At 41.8% G+C, this 19,593-nt stretch overlaps 1 protein-coding gene across 1 annotated transcript; it reads left to right on the forward strand.

The window, feature by feature from the left end:
* Positions 1-1,352: 1,352 nt before the first annotated feature.
* Positions 1,353-18,984, forward strand: LOC149321160 (E3 ubiquitin-protein ligase TRIM39-like). Its single transcript, XM_089516429.1, has 7 exons — positions 1,353-1,837; positions 4,590-4,685; positions 5,634-5,843; positions 7,918-7,940; positions 9,744-9,847; positions 13,435-13,464; positions 18,035-18,984. Exons 1-7 carry the CDS (start codon positions 1,379-1,381, stop codon positions 18,544-18,546), a joined length of 1,434 nt encoding a protein of 477 aa, XP_089372555.1. The 5' UTR covers positions 1,353-1,378; the 3' UTR covers positions 18,547-18,984.
* Positions 18,985-19,593: the final 609 nt, after the last annotated feature.

Here is a 19,593-nt window from a genome sequence, read left to right on the forward strand (position 1 = left end):
GAGGGACATTTGAATTTCTGAATTCCTGAGCTTGGGCAGAGTGCCCCAAGCCTACCTCTCAGGGTTGTTGTTGTATTGTGAGGTGGACCATTTGGGTTGTGTGATGTGAATGTGATGTCCCTGAGTGTGTGTGTGTGTGTGTTAGTGATTAAATATGCCTCTGAGCATGGGCAAAGCACCTGGTAAGTTGGCATCCCTGCCCTGTCTTCCCAGAATTTTGTTTTGTGGCTCTCTTTTTCGTTCTCTTTTCCATTGCCATCCATACTGCAGAAATAATCCAGTTTGGCACTGCTTCTAACTGCAAGGCTCCCTGCGATGATGGGATTCTGGCCACAACAAACCACCAAGCCCAGAATTTCAAGCATGGAGCCCTGGCTGCCGGTAAAAGCAGTGTCTCAACATGTCACAACAAACTACAATTCCCAGGATTTGACAAGGGAATTGCCTCCACGCTTCCAGATCACAGCCCCAGAGAATGAGTCTACAGCATATCAGTGTTGCCAATTTAAGTCCAGTTCTTCAGCTGCATTTGGATTTAATAATGATAATAATGGTGATGATGATAGAGAGATCTTGTAGCACCTTTGAGTCTCACTGAAAGAAAAGTTGGCAGCATGAGCTTTCCTTGACTTAAGCGTATTTCCTCAGATGCATGGGAATTGTAGTTCATTGTGGCACCAGAGCTCTTTCTCACAAAACTACCATTCCCAGGGTTCCCTAGCACTGAGCCAGGGCAGTTAAAGCAGTCTCAAACTGGATTATTTCTGCAGTGTGTCTTGGACCCAACTCAGGCTGCATCTTCACTCCAGACTCCAGAGACAACCCAGTTTCATACCGTTTTTACTGCCATGGCCCAGTGCTATGAAATCCTGGGAATTGTAGTTTGTTGTCACACCAGAGTTTGCTGAGAGAGAAGGTTAAATGTCTCTGAAAACTAGAATTCCCAGGATTCCCTAGCACTGAGCCATGGCAATTAAAAGGGTGTCAAACTGGATTTATTTCTGCAGTGCGGTTGCAGCCGAACACGTTTCTATTTGGCACAAAGCTTCCTGAACCCCCTTCATGTCAAAATAAATATCTTAAAAGGACTGAAAGATTCTTTTTTTGGTTCAATGGTGATTTTTGAGGGTTGAAATAAGTTACAATTATTTTTATTCAATTATGTTTACGTTTATTTGCAAAACATCCGCCATTTTAACATTATGGGAATTTTCCGGGAATTGTGACTGAATATTCCGTGGGATGCGGGGGGATTCAGTGTGTTTTGGACAAACATTTTAGGGAATTATCTTCAAGGCTTGTTGGCAACACTGCATTTGGCAGCCCTCTCTCTCTCTCTCTCTCTCTCTCTGCTGGCCTCTTGCCTTCAACACTAGCCATGGCCACCGGAGGAAGGGATCCCTCTGGGAATCTCCTGGAGGAAGCCACTTGCTCCATCTGCTTGGATCCCTTCAGGGACCCGGTGATGATCCCCAGCTGCGGGCACAACTTTTGCAGAGCCTGCATCACCCAGTGCCAGCAGAGCCTTTGCCCCCAGTGCAGGATCCCTTTCCCCCCCAGCAGCCTCCGGCCCAACAGGGACCTGGGGCACCTGGTGGAGGCCATCCGGCAGCTCAAGCTCAGCCAGCCCTTGGGGGAGCCTAAGGAAGCTGCGCGGCGCCAGGATTCGAACCCAGACCCGGGGAGGCTGCGGCTGCTGCTGTGCGAGAAGCACCAGGAAGCGGCCAAGCTCTTCTGCCTGCAGGACAAAGCCTTCCTCTGCCTGGTCTGCAGGGAGTCCAGGGCCCACAGGACACACTCGGCTCTCCCCATAGAGGAGGCAGCCCAGGAGTACCAAGTAAGCACTGATAGCCTTATCATGCAGGTTTATATGTGAGAGTGCGTCTGCACTGCGGAAATAACCCACTTTCACTGCCTGCTGTGGGCCTTCATGCCACTTAATAATAGTTACATGCTTCCTTATGGCAGAACAGTATTATTATTATTATTATTATTATTATTTAATATTTTGGACAACAATTAACAGAAGAAGAAGAAGAAGAAGAAGAAGAAGAAGAAGAAGAAGAAGAAGAAGAAGAACATTTGTACCAAGTATTACATATGGCATACCCTTATTTTTAAAAGACTTTGAAAAGAAGTGGTCAACAGGAGCTTTGCCAGGCTTCAGTCTACTTCCTCAGATGCGTCTAGAGGAATTAGACTGAAGTCTAGCAAAGCTACTCATGTATAAGTCTAGAAATTTAGGTCAAAAACATTGACCCCAAAAACCTGAGTCAACTTATCCATGGGTCAATGTAAGTACTGTATCTTAACTCTTATTTAAAAGAAGGAGCCATCCCCTGGTGAAAAGCAAAGAGCATAAATCTGTTCTGGGGAACACCAACCCCTTCTACTTTCTCATCCATCCAGCCTTAAGAGGAAGCACAAAGTTGGCTGGAATTTGTAAGTTCTTTGATGTCGTTTTGCTTTGCTTCATCCTTTAGATCCTTTGCTATATGCCCCTAAGTTTTACCCTCGATTTATCCACAGGTCATAGCAAAATCCATCATTTTGACCCTAAATCTTGTCCTCAACTTATACATGAGGTCAATTTATAGTCAAGTATATACAGTAAAAACAATGATTACGTGGAGAGATCTTGCAGCACCTTTAAGACTCACTGAACAAAAGAAGTTGGCAGCAGGATCTTTCCTTAGACTTCAGTCTAATTCCTGTAGATGCATCTGAGGAGGGAGATTGAAGCCTAGCAAAGCGCCTGCTGCCAACTTCTGTCTTTCAGTCAATCTCAAAGGTGCTGCAAGATCTCTGTACGTATGTATTTGTTGTTGTTGTTGTTGTTGCGTGCCTTCAAATTGTTTCTGACTGATGGCAACCCTAAAGTGAATCTATCATAGGGTTAAGGCAGCCCAAAGGGTTGTCATGGGGCAGGTTTCTCGAAGGGTTTGCCCTTGCCATCCTCTGAGGCTGAGAGAGTGTGACTTGCTCAAGGTCACCCAGTGGGTTTACATGGATGAGATTGGATTTGAACCCTGCTCTCCAGAGTCCTAAGCCAATGTTCAGACCACTACACCATGCTGCATCCTGTATTTCTGTGACTGGACAAACATGGCAACAGTACATATCTTCCCCAACCCAGTATTTGCCAAAATTGCTCTTTTAGATTACTACTCCCACTATCCCCAGATAACCATTCTGGGAGTTGTAGTCCGAAAGGGATTTTTTCCAGGCTCTCAGTTCAAGGAGCATTGGAATAGGTAAAAGCAATGCAACAGGTTTTCAACAAGGAAAAACTTTGTGGAGCTTTGAAGGTCACTCAACACATTTATTATGGCAGAAACTTTTCACAGACTTCTGCTTTTGTTAGCGTTTAAGATTGCCTCAAGTCTTTCTTTCTTTCTTTTTGCTGCATCTAGGCTGTCTCTTTGGAAAATATTTTTTTAAAGTTAACAATTAACCACTTGCACACTGCACTCCAGTTATGTAAGACGGTTTCCTTGGATTTTCCCAAGTACTCTTTACAGACTCAGGTTTAGGCCTTGTATAGATTATTACTCTTCTCTGCCTGTTAAACTCTTCCTTCCTTCTCCTTTTATATTTCTATTTCTCAACTCTCAGCACACATTCAGAACCTCTTGCTGCTACCAAAGGCATGCCAGCAAATGGTGTCCCCACTCTCCTAAATCAAAAGGTGCATAGGACCCCAGAGCAGTCACATTATTTTGACACATAAAGCACAAAATCCTAATGATAAATTAAATAAGAAATGCCATAGGATCTGTTGCGTGAGTCAGTCATCTCCCTCTTGCTGATGGTAGAGCTGACCCTGCCTGCAAGGACATTTGTGAACAGCCCTCATCCCCACTCCACAACCTGATATCTAATGCTAAGAATGTGTTATCTTAAGGAAAGTGGGTGTCATTTTGCAAGAAGTGCCCCAAATCTTTCATCCAGTAGTAACAGCCAGTATTCAGTTGAAGCAGAGGGTTGGACTGGATGGCCCTTGCGGTCTCTTCCAACTCTATGATTCTAGGATCTCATTACTGAGGATGTGTGTTCCACATATCATTTTGCTTGCATGCAGAAGGAAATGATTTCAGCTTCAAAGATGATATCCTGGTCCTTGGCTTCCCCTATTCCTTCCCCCTCCCCAAACAAGTTTTTAAATCCATGGTGGCAAGGTACTACATAATGAGTCAACTTGGTGTAATGGTTTGAATGCTGGACTACAACTCTGGAGACCAGAGTTCGATTCCCTCCTTGACCATGAAACCCACCCACTGGGTGACCTTGGACAAGTCACATGCTCTCAGCCTCAAGGAAAGGCAGTGGCAATTTGTTATTCTGAACAAACCTTGCCAAGGAAACCCTTAGGGTCGCCATAAGTCAGAAGTGATTTGGAGGTGCACAACAACAACCCGTAACAGCACTACATACTACAGGGATGCCAAAAGGACTGTTGGCATTAAAGTGCAAAAATATGTTAAATGAATTTAAAATGTGAAAATCTACATATGTTTGAAAATGTAGAACTTCAGTTTTATGCATGTGAGCATCAAAGCTCTAAATGGCAAGTTTCTTCTTCCTTTTAGGATCAGATCCAAAGTTTATTGACAACTCTGCCAAAGTTGAGAGAGGAAATCCTGAAGGCAAGGTTGTATAAAGAGAAAGAATTTCAGAAGATGAAGGTATGGGTGTATACTCCCCCATTCCTATACACAGGATGCAATTTCAGGAAATTTATTACAGGAAAATAAATACGCAACCTTATCTCTTTTGTATATTTATTAAGTAAACATTAGGAAGAACGTCCTGATGGTAAGAGTTGTTCAGCAGTAGAATATGCTGCTTCAGAGTGTGGTGGCGTCTCCTTTGGAGGTTTTTAAGCAGAGGCTGGATGTTTTAATTGTGTTTTTCTGCATCGCAAAACGAGCTTGGACTGGATGGCCCTCGAGGTCTCTTCCAACTCTATGATTCTGTGATTCTAAAACAGTAAGTTTGTTCAGTTAAATTCACAATCAGGTTTTTCATACATTGTAGACATCTCTTTGCCTGGATGACTCACTTACATTTGCATATACTAAATTCTTGGATTCTTATTCTTCTTTAGTTAAAGGAGCAGGCTGTGCTGGATTGTATCATGGTTTTGGCTCTTGTTTACATGGATGTTTCTTTGGCTAACATCTTGCTTATCTTGTTATTTATAGAACTTGCTGATATACTACTGGTCAGTTTTTTTGCAAAACAGTGCTACTGCAAAGAACAATTCTTTTAACGTGAAGTCGAAGCCTTTTGTGGCCAGCATCCATAGTTTTTTGTGGGTTTTTCAGGCTATGTGGCCATGTTCTAGAAGAGTTTGTTCTTGATGCTTGGTCAGCCACAGATGCTGGCGAAACATCAGGAACAAAGTCTTCTAGAACATGGCCAAATGGCTCGAAAAACCCACAAAAAACTATTATTCATTTAACTCTTGAGTTGCAATAGACAATTAAAGTTTAAAAATAATAATACTGATTTAACACATTTTAACTTTCAGTAGCTAACCCATAGGGCCTGAAATCAACATATTACAGTGGGTGTCCAGTTACACTGGCCTTAATTTCTTTTTCTTCTCTCTTGATGCCTGCCCTTTGCAGAGTGACGTTACATCTGCCAGGCAGCGCATTGCATCCACATTACCAAAGAAAGAAGCCAAGACCTTGTTGCCCCTGCTGGACACCTGCGAAGCGAATATGAATATAATTGTTCAGATGGCCAATGACATCTCAGAGCGCAATGCCTGTCTCACCAAGCTGATTAGTGAGCTAGAAAAGAAGCGTCTGCAGTCATCCTTCGAATTCTTGCAGGTGAGGCTTTCGGCAGGTGCCCCAGATCCTTCATGTAACAAAAGAAGGAGAGGTAGAACCAACAAGTGCAAGAACTACTCAATACCACCTTTGCCCCAGATGACAGGATCAGAATTTAAAATGACCTTAACATATTAGAAAGCTGGATCAAAACAAAATGAATTTCAGCAGGAAGAAATGTAAGATACTGCACTTAGGGCGAAAAACTGAAATGCACAGATATAGGATGGAGAACACATGGCTTGACAACAGTACATGTGAAAGGGATCTAGAAGTCTTATTGGACCATATACTACTGAACATGAGTTAGTACTATGATGCAGTAGCTAAGAAAGTCAATGCAATTCTAGTCTGCATCAATAGAAATATAATCTCTAGATTGAGGGAAGTAATATTACAACTCTATTATGCCTTAGTCAGATCTCATCTGTGTCTGGGCACCACAATTCAAGAGGGATATTGACAAGCTGGAGTGTGTCTAGAGGATGTGACTAAAATGGTGAAAGGTCTGGAAACCATGCTGTGTGAGGAGCAGTTTAGGGAGGTGGGTATGTTTAGTCTGGAGAAGAGAAGGTTAATAGATGATATGATAGCCCTGTTTCTGTATTTGAAGGGGTGTCACATTGAGAATGGAGCAAGCTTGTTTTCTGCTGCTCCAGAGAATAGGACATGATGCAATAATAATAATAATAATAATAATAATAGGATTTATTTATATGCCGCCCAATCACTGGGAATCCAGGTGGCTTACAACAGATGCAAACTACAGGAAAAGATATTTCAGCTCAAAATTAGGAAGAATTTCTTGATATAAAAAGTGTGGTGGAGTCTCCTCTGGAGGTTTTTAAACAGAGGCTGGATGGCCATCTGTTGGAGGTGGTTTGATTCTGTATTCCTGCATGGCAGAATGGGGTTGGACTGGCTGGCCCTTGATGTCTCTTCTAACTATATGGGTCTGCCTCACAATATTATAGTTGAGGATGTGTGTGTTCTGTACATGAGTTAGTTAACAGAGAAAATAAAATTATTCGGGTTTTAATTGGGGTGTCCAGGTTTTCCACTTTTGCCCTTCTAGCAAGGTTGTAACCCTGAAGGTGACAATGCACTGCATGCTAGAGGAATGGCTAAATATGTAGGCATTGTACTGCCATGATCAGCTAAATTATATTAAGATGTGGAAATCCACACATGTTTAAAGTCCTTATTTTAGTCAGTGGGGTACTCATTTTTGTGTTCTTTTTTCACTACCATATTGGGAGAGTAGCCATTGTAAAATACTGAATGGGGGGAAAGGGATAAGTTATATTGCTGAGTGTTCATTTTGTGGGTCCCATTTGCTTGCTTGCTTTAATTTATATGCCACAGTCTACCAATGTGAGATCCAGAGTGGCTTAGCATATAGATTAAAATGAAACACAGCTAAAAAATGTATGATACAATTTTTAAAATAAATAAATAATCCTATAAAAACATTAATTTAAAGCATCTTAAAACACATTTAAATCATAGGTCCAAAACACCCTGCAGAAATAATCCAGTTTAAGACTGCTTTAACTGTCCTGGCTCAGTGCTAGGGAATCCTGCGAACTGTAGTTTATTGCATCACCAGAGCTCTCTGACAGAGAAGGCAAAATGTCTCATGAAACTACAGTTCCCATGGTTCCCTAGCCTTGAGCCAGGGCAGTTAAAGTGTTCTCAAACTGGATTATTTCTGCAGTGTGCTTTGGACCACAGTAAAGATAAAACTACAGTACACCCCATTAAAAGATCCTTCTGCCACAAGCTGTTAAAAGCTGAAGACCTGTTTAATGGGAAAGTCTTTGCCAGCTGGTGAAAAAAGAGCTTTTATTTTATTTTTTTAAAGTCATATACACAACCTTTTAAAAAGACTCCCTAGTAAGATTATGAGCAGCCCAATCCTAACTCAGAAGTAAGATATACTAAATGGAATGAAGCTTACTCCAAGGAAAGATTTCTAAGACAGCAGCCAACATTCAGGCTCTAAAAGTGCCTAATTGTACCACTGTATTGCATATGCAGCAAAGACTGATATTTTTCTCTTTTCTTCCTTCAGGACATCGGTGATTTACTGAGCAGGTAAGTGTGACAACCCCACTAGGATGATAATCACATTACTCCACAACTTGTTTTGATCCTACCTCATATCCCTGTCCTAAGCATTCTTTTGCCCCCCAGAATGGCATACCCAAATCCTGTCTCACACTGGTCCTAATGGTATTGTTATCACCAGGATCCCCATAGGGTCCACTAGTCCTTTTGGTCTGTGTATATAAGGCTGACCTCTTAAGCCAGGAAATCATGGGTCCATCATCTGATGCTGGTCTTCAATTCCCAGTAGTCCTTCACAGCACAGAGAGTGGTGAGAAGAGCTGGGAGTTGCAGTCAACATCTGGAAGATTGCATGATTTCCTGCATTGCTGTTTGCTGTTACACTGGTGATCGTGACCAGGCAATATTCATGATTAGGATGAATAATTAATATAATTTTATTTAACATAGCTTTGAATGTTAAATGCATATTTTCCCAGTCTTTACAGTCCAGCATTCAAACTCTTGTGGTTGGTGTTTCTGTTTTATTTAATATCTAACAAACAATGTCTTCATTTTGTAAGACGGTCTTCCCTGAGCACCCAGACCCTCCTTCCCTCTCCTGTCTTCTGAACCCTAATCCTGTCTGACTCTTCACTGATTCACACAAACATATATGTGTTCATTGTACCAATGTTTACACTGTACTCTTTATATCTGTACTCTGGATTTCAGAGGATTCTTGTATCTGGGTACTACTCAGGAATGGACACAGATGCAAGGATTCTCACAAACGTTTGAACATGTGCATGTACAGTTTGAACACCCTTTCTCACATTCATCCTCACTCTCACATAGTACCACCACCACCTCCTACTCTCACCTTCTCAACAAACCATCTGCAGATGTCTAACCCAGCTGTTTACACTAGTTCCTCCATTTTCATGTACTCCACAATACCTTAGAGAAACAGAATCCATTTTTATCATTTAGGTAACATCACATCATGGCAAAGCTCCTCTGAACAAATCTTGCCAAGAAAACCCCATGATAGGTTTGCCTTAGGGTTTCTGTAAGTCGGAAATAACTTGAAGCCATGCAGCAACAACAACATCACAGTAAACAGTTGATTTTCTTGCAGCAGAACACTGTGACCATGCTGAGACTCAGAGTAGGAAAAGGGGGCCACATGTCCCCCTACTCACTTTGGTAGCTGTCATGACCTCACCCCAAAGCCTAACCACCCTAATTTTAGGGGCTTTCCCAGCATATCTTTAAGCAATTTTCACCCCAGAACTGTGCACCCAAATGCACAAAAATACCACCCTATTCCAGAATTCCCATCTTCTCTAAAACCTTTTTATATTCTAGCCAAAAATGGTCACCAGAAGTGATGTACAGTAATATCATTTCCAGTCACCATTTTGTTTGGGATAAGGATGAAAAGGGAGGTATTTTGGTGCCATCTTGAATGGGTGTGACATCAAGGACCACCCTTGCTGTAAATCAGTGTTTCCCAGACTTTGGTCCTCCAGGTGTTTTGGACAACTCCCAGAAGCCCTAGCCAGTTTGGCAAACAATCAAGAATTCTGGGGGCTAAAGTCCAAAACATCTGGAAGATGAAAGTTTAGGAACCACTGCTCTAAATGCTGACTATAATTCGTTGGTGCACACTTTGTTACTCAGGGCCAAAGTGTTGATGTTTGTGAGCATAAAAGAAAGATGTAGATGACCTTCTTGTTTGGAAGGTGGAATAATCGCATAATAATCTATATTGTTAAAAAGGTTTTAGCAGAACAAGAGCACTACAAAGTAATAGTTCACATTAAATCATATGCATACTGTCTCTAGATGTGAAAGAGAAATGGGAAAACCCAAACCTGATATGAGTGGGATAGCTGGATACATCACTGAAAACCTGATGCTGGTTAACACCAAGTTGGGTCAATTTTCAGGTAACAATTTTTTTTAACTTGGATAATAGCAGTTACAATGTCAATTTGCTTTTATTTTTATTTTTCTCTGAAGAGACAGAAGAGTTTTCCCTTATGAAGTTATGCATAAAGTTATGTGTTCACAAGCTATGGTTCAGTGTTTGGCTTTTAATAATTAAGTCCAGAATCCTATATCAACTACTTATGTATACAGTGGGCCCTTGGTTTCTGCTGGGGTTTCATTCCAGGACCCTCTATAGATAACAAAATATGTGGATGCTCATGTCTCATTACAGTCACCCCTCCATTCTCACGGATTTGAGATACGCGATCTTGAATATTCATGGAGGGGAGACCTCCGTTAATTTCAATCAGGTGTGCCCCCAAGGTGCATGCTCCATGCATGTGCACGGGCACACATCCCATTCAAGCCTATGAGGCTTGAATATTGTCGAGTCTCTGTTTTCACCGGGGGGGGGGCAGTCCAGAATGAATCCCCCATGAAAACGGAGGGCTAGCTGTAAATATAATGGCACAGTAAACTGATGTACCTTATATAAAATGGCAAAATCAAGGTTTGCTTTTTAGAAGTTTTATTTTTAAAAATTTCCAAACTGTGGATGCTTGAATAAAAAATCTGTAGATACAGAGGGATGACTGTATTTAGTTAGGTATATTTAGTTATGGATAATTAACTAAGGAACCTCTTCTGACTCGACCCCAACAAACCTGACAGAAATGTCATTCCCCTATACTCCTTCTCCCCATACAGCTGATGCCCAGTAAATAGCAATAGCAAGCAATAGCAAGCAATAGCAAGTACATTTCTATACTGCATATCAGTGCACTTAAGCACTTCCTAAGCAGTTTACAATGTGTGCCAATTGTCCCCAACAGGCTTGGTACTCATTTTAACAACCACTGGAGGTTGCAGGCCTGAGTCTACCCTGAGCCCCTGGCTGGTATTGAACTCACAACCTTGTGGTTTGTGAGTGAATAATAATAGAATCTAGAATGGTAGAGTTGGAAGAGACCACAAGAGCCATCCAGTTCAACCCCCTTCTGCCATGCAGGAACTCTCAATCAAAGCATCCTCATTGACAGATGGCCATCCAGCCTCTGTTTAAAGACCTCCAAGGAGGGAGACTCCACCACTCTCCGAGGAAGTGTGTTCCACTGTCAAACAGCCCTTACTGTCAGGAAGTTCCTCCTAATGTTGAGGTGGAATCTCTCTTCCTGCAGTTTGCTTCCATTGCTCTGGGTCCTGTTCTCTGGAGCAGCAGAAAACAAGCTTGTTCCCTCCTCAATGTGACATCCCTTCAAATATTTAAACAGGGCTATCATATCACCTCTTAACCTTCTCTTCTCCAGGCTAAACATACCCAGCTCCTTAAGTCTCTCCTCATAGGGCAGGGTTTCCAGACTCTTCCTCATTTTAGTCACCCTCCTATGAACTAACTACAGCTTCTCAATATCCTTTTTCAATTGTGATGTCCAGAATTGGACACAATATTAAGGTGGGGCCTGACCAAAGCAGAATAGAGTGGCACTATTACTTCCCTTGATCTAGACACTATACTTCTACTGATGCAGCCTAAAATTGCATTGGCCTTTTTAGCTGCCGCATCACAGTGTTGACTCATGTTCAACTTGTGGTCTACTTGGACTCCCAGATCCCTTTCACGTGTAGTCTTGTTCAGTCAGGTGTCCCCCATTGTATATCTGTGCATTTCATTTTTCTGCCCTAAGTGCAGTACCTTACATTTCTCCGTAAGGAATGGGAATGGGCTTCATGGGCCATTGAATCCAACTGTCCTCAGCTCCCCATGCTCAGTGCAGAAGTTCTAGCTAGAGCATCCCCATCAGGTAGCTGTCTAGCTTCATTCTGAAGACATCTTTAGAAGGTGACCTCACCACCTGTCTAGGCAATTTGTTCCTTTGCAGAACTCCTCTTACTGTCAAGAGGTTCCTTTTAATGTTCAATTGAAATCTATCCTCCTGTAACTTCACAGCATTAGACCTGGTCCTACCCTTTGGGCTGTCAGAGAACAAGCCTTCCCTTCCTCCCTGTGACGGCCCTTCAGGCATTTAAAGAGGGAAATCATGTCACTCCACAGTCTTCTCATCACCAGGTTGAGTTGATTGCAGTACAGTGGTCCAGACAACTAGAGATAAACATACAGTCGGCCCTCCTTATATGCGGATTTGCCATCCGCGGATTTGAGCATCCGCAGATTGCAAATCAGGAAATTGTCCCCAATGGCGGCGTGCTTGCACGCGCGCTGCCATTGGGGACAATTTCCTTCTCCTCCCTCCCTTCCCTCGCTTCCCTCCTCCCTTCCCTCCCTCCCTCCCTCCCTTCCCTTCCCCTTACTTACCTTTCTCTCTCGTCGCAGCGGCTTGGCCTGCGCCGCCGCCGCTGCGGGGGAAGCCGGGTGGCAGCGGCGGAGGCCAAGCCTCGGCTTCCTCATCACCGCCGAGAAAGGGCGCAATGGCGTTGCTGAAGGCCTCTTGGCCCCCAACAGCACCGCCACCGGGCCTTTCCTGCGGTGGCGGCGAGGAAGCAGGGCCGCCGCGCCGGAGGCCTTCAAGGCCTCCCGCGCCGGCATCTGGCCTCCTCAAGGCCTCCGCCTCTACCAAAGGGCCGGATACCGGTGCTGGAGGCCAAGAGGCCCCAGCACCGACACCCGCCCCTTCCGTGGCCGCGGAGGCCTGGAGGAGGCCGAGTGCTGGCGCTGGAGGCCTTGAAGGCCTCTGGCGCTGCTGCCCTCCGTGCCTCCTCTTCCCCACCTCCGCGCCTTTTTTGGGAAGAGGAGGCGTGGAGGGCAGCAGTGCGGGAGGCCTTCAAGGCCTCCAGCGCCAGCACTCGGCCTCCTCCAGGCCTCCGCGGCCACGGAAGGGGCGGGTGTCGGTGCTGGGGCCTCTTGGCTTCCAGCACTGGTATCCGGCCCTTTGGCAGAACCAGAGGCCTTGAGGAGGCCGGATGCCGGCGCGGGAGGCCTTGAAGGCCTCCGGCGCGGCGGCCCTGCTTCCTCGCCGCCACCGCAGGAAAGGCCTGGTGGCGGTGCTGTTGAGGGCCAAGAGGCCTCCAGCACCGCCATCCCGCCCTTTCTCGGCGGTGACGAGGAAGCCGAGGCTTGGCCTCTGCCGCTGCTGCTGCCACCCGGCTTCCCCCGCAGCGGCGGCGGCGGCGGATGAGAGAGAAAGGTAAGTAAGGGGAAGGGAAGGGAGGGAGGGAGGCAGGGAGGGAAGGGAGGAGGGAAGTGAGGGAGAAGGAACTTTTGTCCCAATGGCGGCGTGCGTGCACGCACGCCGCCATTGGGACAAATGGGACTTGAGCATACGTGGATTTTGTTATACGCGGGGGGTCCGGAACGGATCCCCCGCATATAACAAGGACCCACTGTACAAGCATCTGTGGTTTGGGAAATTTTCAATAGAAAAATGTAGCACCGAACATCTCTGAGCAGGATAGCTTTCATAATGAGCAAGACACGTAGGTTATTGTTTTATGCAAGCAGAGATAAGAAACTAGGAGGACAGACCTGTCTGTTAGAGTCTATTGTTCGATATTTTTTTAAATTTTGTCTTCTCTTTTCTTTTTATAGGGAACACATCAGCGCCAACATGGATTAAAGGTAAGCTTCTAGCCCAAATGTATAGAGGGAGCCAAACCAGATGAGATGTGGGGGAAGTGGGAGTCCATGATTTGCTCTGCTGATGTTTCTAGCTTTGGTTAAAACTGCACTATTTCCACAAAGAATGTGGATGACCCGTTAAACAACATTGTAAAAGTGATGGAAATACTAGAAGAATTTGGTAAAGTATCGGGATGTACAATTAATAAGAATAAATCGAACATCTTAACAAAAAACATTAAGAAAGAGGAAGAAATCCAATTAGGTAACCTAACAAATATCAATATAGTTAACAAAGTCAAATATTTGGGGATTGATATCACAAAGAAATCTACAGAATTATTCGAAAATAATTATTTAAAAATTTGGAAAGAAATAAAGAAAGACTTAATTAAATGGAATAAATTAAATATTTCTCTGTTGGGAAGAATAGCTGCGGTTAAAATGAATGTCCTCCCAAGAATGCTTTACCTATTCCAAACAATACCTATTATTACAACTGGGAAAATTTTTAAAAATTGGAACAAAGATATTTTGGATTTTATTTGGAGAGGGAGAAAACCAAGAATCAAGGCAAAAAATATCCAAGATAAAAATGAAAGAGGAGGTCTGGGCTTACCCTCTTTGAAATTATATTACGATTCATGTGGTTTAGTTTGGATTAAAGAATGGGTAACTCTTGAAAATAGAGTACTATTAGATTTAGCAGGGGATGATCTAAAGGCGGGATGGCATGCCTATATAGTATATGGTAACAACATGAAAAACAAATCATTTGTAAGTCATGCAATTAGATGCCCTCTCTTTGAGATTTGGACAAAGTACAAGAGATATATTCTTTCAAAAATTTGCGGGTGGGTATCCCCACACGAAGCCATATGTAGAAAAGAATCAAATGTAGGGACTAGATGGCTCAAATATGACGATCTATGGGACAAGAAAGAAGGAAAAATAATCTTAAAAACAAGGGAGAAATTAATTAAAGAAGAGGATGATATAAATATTAACTGGTTTACATATAGACAAATTAATGAAAGATTTCGGATGGATGCAAAAACATATGGATTTGAAACAGATATTAAGAATGTAGAACTGGGGAAAATTCTGTATTTGGAAAAGGATAAGCTAATTAGGAAAATTTATGAACTCCTTCTATCCTTGGAAATGGAAGACAAAACGGTTAAAGTTCAAATGATTAAATGGGCTACCTGCATGGGGCATCCAATTATGTTAGACCAATGGACAAAGGTTTGGAAGGATGTAAAGAAACTAACTCTCTCTCAAAATATTAGGGAAAATTTTTATAAAATGATGTATTTCTGGTATCTCTCACCCTATAAATTAGCTAAGATTTATAAAACAAAGAAAGAAAAATGTTGGAAATGTAAAACGAAAAAGGGGACATTCTTTCACTGTTGGTGGGAATGCTGTAACGCAAAACTGTTTTGGAAAATGATCAACAACTCAATTAATCATATATTAGGAATAAATCTAACTTTAAGACCCGAGCTATATTTACTAGGGATGATGGACGATGAAATTAAGAAAGAAGATGAAAAAGCGGTATTTTATATGGTCTCCCTAGCGAGAATCTGTTATGCCCAACTATGGAAAAGTGAGTTAACTCCTTCCTATGAAGAATGGCTATTAAAATTATATGAGGGTATAGGTATGGATATCTTGACCCAGGCACTGAAAAACGAATGTGGGATAAAAGCACTAGATAATTGGAAAAAGTTAATAATTTTCTTTGAAAAAGAATGGGGTAAAGAGGCAACCTTAAGTCTACATTAAAATTTACTATTTGTCTGTAATTGAAAATAGAATATTCAGCCAATCTCCATTGATAAGTGGCATGGAATTTCTTGTATATTAGTATGATGTATGTTAATAAGTATATTCGGTATGTAAGAAACATCTTAGATAAAGAAGTGTTAACGGATTGCCAAATACTAACATTTTGAATCATATTGGTAGGAAGGAAGTCATCTGTTTGTCTTTGTTTAGTGTTAAATGTTTGTTTAGAGTAAGGTGAGATAGTTTGTAAGGGGAAGGTTAGAGGAGAAAGGGAGGTACTAGAGTGGATCGTTATTTTTATCGGGGTTTGATTGAATTTGGTATATTTGGTATATTTGATGTATTACATGTGTTTTTCGTTTTTCTATAAGACTTGTTTTGGATGTAGGTCTGGATGTATGTATTTATGTATTTTTGTATCTTTGTTTTTTTTTTCTATTTCTTTTTTTAACCTAATAAAATTTTAAAAAAACAAACTGCACTATTTAACCTCCATATTCACTTCAAGCCTGTTTTTGTTTCAGATACTCATTTTAGTATTACATTTGGCCCTCCACCTCCGCTGGGGTTAGGGGCACAAGGCCCCTGTGAATATGGAAAAACCGCAAATAACAAAAACACTACTTTTTTACCTGAGGGAACACCTCTCTAGGAAATTCTAGGTTCTCCAGTGCAACTCTGTGGTCAACATCTGCCAGACATTGGCCATGGAATTGCGCTGAAGGACCTACAAATGCCCAGTGGAGTGTTCTCTCTAGGACTCTCAAGGTACTTCAGTGCAACTTTTGGTTAAAGTTGACCATAGAGTTGTGTTGGAGGACCCAGATATTCCTAGTGAGAACATATTAATAAAATCCGTAAATAACCAAATTCGCAAAAGTCAAAGCCTCAAATGTGGAGGGACGAGTATACTATGGAGTGATCTGAACATAGAACCTGAGCAAAGGATATGTCTGATAATTCTGTAATTTTTTCTCCTTGATATTAGTATATAGTCTATTCTAGAATAGCTAATATGGCAACCTGGATAAAAGGCATAATTCCTTTCTTTTGGATGTAATTTCCTCCAAACATCCACTAAGTTATTTTATGCAGAAGAGAAAGTATTTTTGAGCCACATTATCATTCCTTTATTCCTAGCAGAACTATCTAGTTTTTTGTTCATTATATTGTCCCTTTCTATAATAATTGATCCTTCTGCACATTTTCTCAAACCCTTCAACATTTGCTCCATAAAACCTGCTTGATATTTTTATTTCCAGTGCAATATGACCCTGATGTTACATTTCTCTACTGTATTTTACCCTTTACAAATATGTGTGTGCCTTTCATGTCTTTAAAACGTTCCGTTACTTTAAAAATACAAAATCTTGATAATAGTATAGCTACCCCTCTCAATCTTTCATTCCAATTTGAACTAAGGGGGAATAGAGACAGCCCAGAAGGGGCACCTTCTTCTGAGTCTAGCTTTTCTTATGGTATTTTTGGTGTATAAGTTGATAAAATAGGGTGATAATATGCAGCCTTGCCTGACTCCTTTGTCTATTGGGAACCACTGTTTCTCTGAATTCTGTTCCGACAGTGGCCTCTTTCTTGTTCTTGGTACAGATTTCTCATTAGGATTATCAAATGTCTTTGAGTGTGTTCCATAGCTTTTCATGATCTGTACAGTCAAATGTTTTGCATATGAATGCATATGAACTTATTTTGACATGTCATAGCAAAGGGGGGGGGGTGAATACTTATGCAACCAACAAGTGTCAGCTGTGTCATACATCAAATGGTAATGCCAATTAAATTCATTTCAGTTTTACAACACTTCAGTTCAGCAGCACAACAAAATGTGGAAAAGTCAAAGAAAATGGAATACCTCTGCAGGGACTGTAGTTGCAAATCCTGCTGCACTCATGTATGTCTTGGTTTGCACACATTAATGTGCATGTCCTTGGCCTGTGTCTTGTGCAGTGCTTCTTTGGACTTTGCCTTAATAGCATCCTGGGTAAATAGTTAACGATGGGTGATGTCAACAAATCTTGAAATTATACAAGCATTAATTGAAGCTCACACAAGAGCTATATAATGAGTACATGCCCAGGTGAATGGATACAAGTAGTTACATAACTACATAGACGTGTCCTAAAAATTGTTCTTGGTAATATGATGTATCCCCATGTTGTTCTCCAGGTGCATGATTGGAGTGGCTCTTTTCTCATCTGCTTTACACAGTTAATACTAAAAGAACAGCCCAGAAGTAGCATGCACTATTGAGTTCATTGGTCTTTGTTGTCCATATCAGCCCACATCTTGGCACATGGTACATGGCAATGGAAGCTAGTTCTTACAGGCACAGTTACAATCAAGTCACAATTGGTATATTGAGTATAGGGATTGGGTAGATGTATGGCATAGATTGGAATGATCTTGCATCTGTCTCACCTGGTCCCCATTTTGTGACATAGACTGCCAGCCCAGTCATTCTCTTATCTGTCAGTTTTATTGTGCAAATCAGTTTCACTTACCATATTTTTGCACACACCCTTTTAGAGAACATGCAATTTGGAACATGACATTTCTTTAACTTAATTTTTTATCTTGTGTTTTATATCTTGTATTTTGTAACTGTATTTTGTATTCCATTGATATGGTCAGCTGACTAATCAATAAACGTGTTGTTGTTGTTCCCTTAACTTACCAAAGCATTGAATTGGTTCAAAGGAGTCTACATGGAATTACTGTGAGTTTTTGTTTCATTGCCATGTTGATTCTCTTTCAGAAAATGTGGTGCTGGATCCACAAACAGCCCACCCTCGTTACATTGTGTCTAAAGATCGGAAAAGTGTACGCTGGGGGGACAGCCGTAGGGATGTGCCCTACAACCCCAAAAGATTTGAGTATGCCCGCTGCGTGCTTGGAAAGAAGGGATTCACCTCAGGAAAACATTATTGGATTGTGGATGTAGAGGATGGAGACTACTGGGCGGTAGGAGTGGCCCAAGAATCTGTGGACAGGGATGGGGAACTTGCTTTTGAACCCGATGAGGGAATCTGGGCTCTGGCACGTTATGACGATCAGTACAAAGCCCTTACTTCACCTCCCACAATAGTGGATCCAAAGTATGATCCAGTAGAGATCCAGGTGTCTCTGAACTATGATGCTGGAACAGTGGCTTTTTATGATGAAAATAAGACCCGTCTCTTTATTTTCCGGTCAATTGATTTTGAAGGGGAGAAAGTCTTCCCATTTTTCCGTATTTCTGATTCATCGACTTCTCTGCGCCTGTGTTAAACGTAGAGCTTGGATTGTGTTTGTTTTGCTGGGAGGAAATTCTGAGCAGGACTGGGAAATGTCTAATGTAAAATAATGTAAGCTGCTCTGATAGCCTTTTGGCTGAAGAGCAGGGTATAAATACTATAAATAAAAAATAATTTATCTATTCCATCTTGAGATAATGTCACAGACTGGCACCTCCACCTTACAATGGTGCCCTCTTTGTACTGCATTATAATGGAGTTTAGCAGAGTAGCAAAGAATAGGTTTTACTAGAAAGAAACTCCTGTATTCTGTAAATAATGTAAATAATAAGGTTTCATTGATGAACAGTGAAATACAAATCCAATAAATAAGAACCATAAAAACCATCGCTGGAAATACATCAATCAAATGTAAACAAATGTTGGCAAAGCACTATGACCAATGTAACATATTCTGTATGAAATTAAAAAAAACCCTGATTTATGACTATGTTTGTTTGTTTGTTTTACTATGTCACTTAAGCCCTAAATACCCCAAAAGTACCAGATCCTGTCTGATCTTTGAAGCTACTCGAGGTCAGCACTGGTTAGTACTTGGATGGGAGACTGCCAATGGATATCAGCTGCTGTAGGCTATATTTCAGAGGGAATCAGCAAAACCACCTCTGAATATTCCTTGCTTAAGAAAACCCTATGAAATTCATGGGGTCACCATAAGTCAGCAGGTGACTTGAAAGCATAGATTCAAGCATCCACGGCTTGAAAATATTAAAACAATATATAAATTCCAAAATGCAAACCTTGATTTTGTTATTTTATATAAAGAACATCCTATCACTATGCCATTGTATTGAATGGGACGTGAGCATTCAGGAACTTTGGTATCCGCAGGGGGATCCTGGAAACAAACCCCAGTGGATAACAAGGGCCTGCTGTACTAGAAACAAACCCTTGACTGAATCTACATTTAAATCATTCCTTTCACAGCGTTTTCTTGGCAAGGTTTGGTCAGAAGGGTTTTGCGAGTGAGGCTGAGAGTGTGTAACTTGCCTAACATCTGGGTTTCATGGCCACATGAGGA

The sequence above is a fragment of the Sceloporus occidentalis genome, unplaced genomic scaffold, assembly GCF_023333645.1.
Source record: "Sceloporus occidentalis isolate IW3139 unplaced genomic scaffold, rSceOcc1.0.p SCAF_1, whole genome shotgun sequence".
Classification (NCBI taxonomy): domain Eukaryota; kingdom Metazoa; phylum Chordata; class Lepidosauria; order Squamata; family Phrynosomatidae; genus Sceloporus; species Sceloporus occidentalis.

What these genes read in the sequence shown, in the direction of transcription:
- LOC149321160 (XM_089516429.1), top strand. Translation starts at nt 1,379, where the DNA reads ATGGCCACCGGAGGAAGGGATCCCTCTGGGAATCTCCTGGAGGAAGCC. An exon ending in CATCCTTCGAATTCTTGCAG is followed by an intron (nt 5,844 to 7,917) that starts GTGAGGCTTTCG and finishes TTCTTCCTTCAG; the next exon opens with GACATCGGTGATTTACTGAG. An exon ending in ATCGGTGATTTACTGAGCAG is followed by an intron (nt 7,941 to 9,743) that starts GTAAGTGTGACA and finishes TACTGTCTCTAG; the next exon opens with ATGTGAAAGAGAAATGGGAA.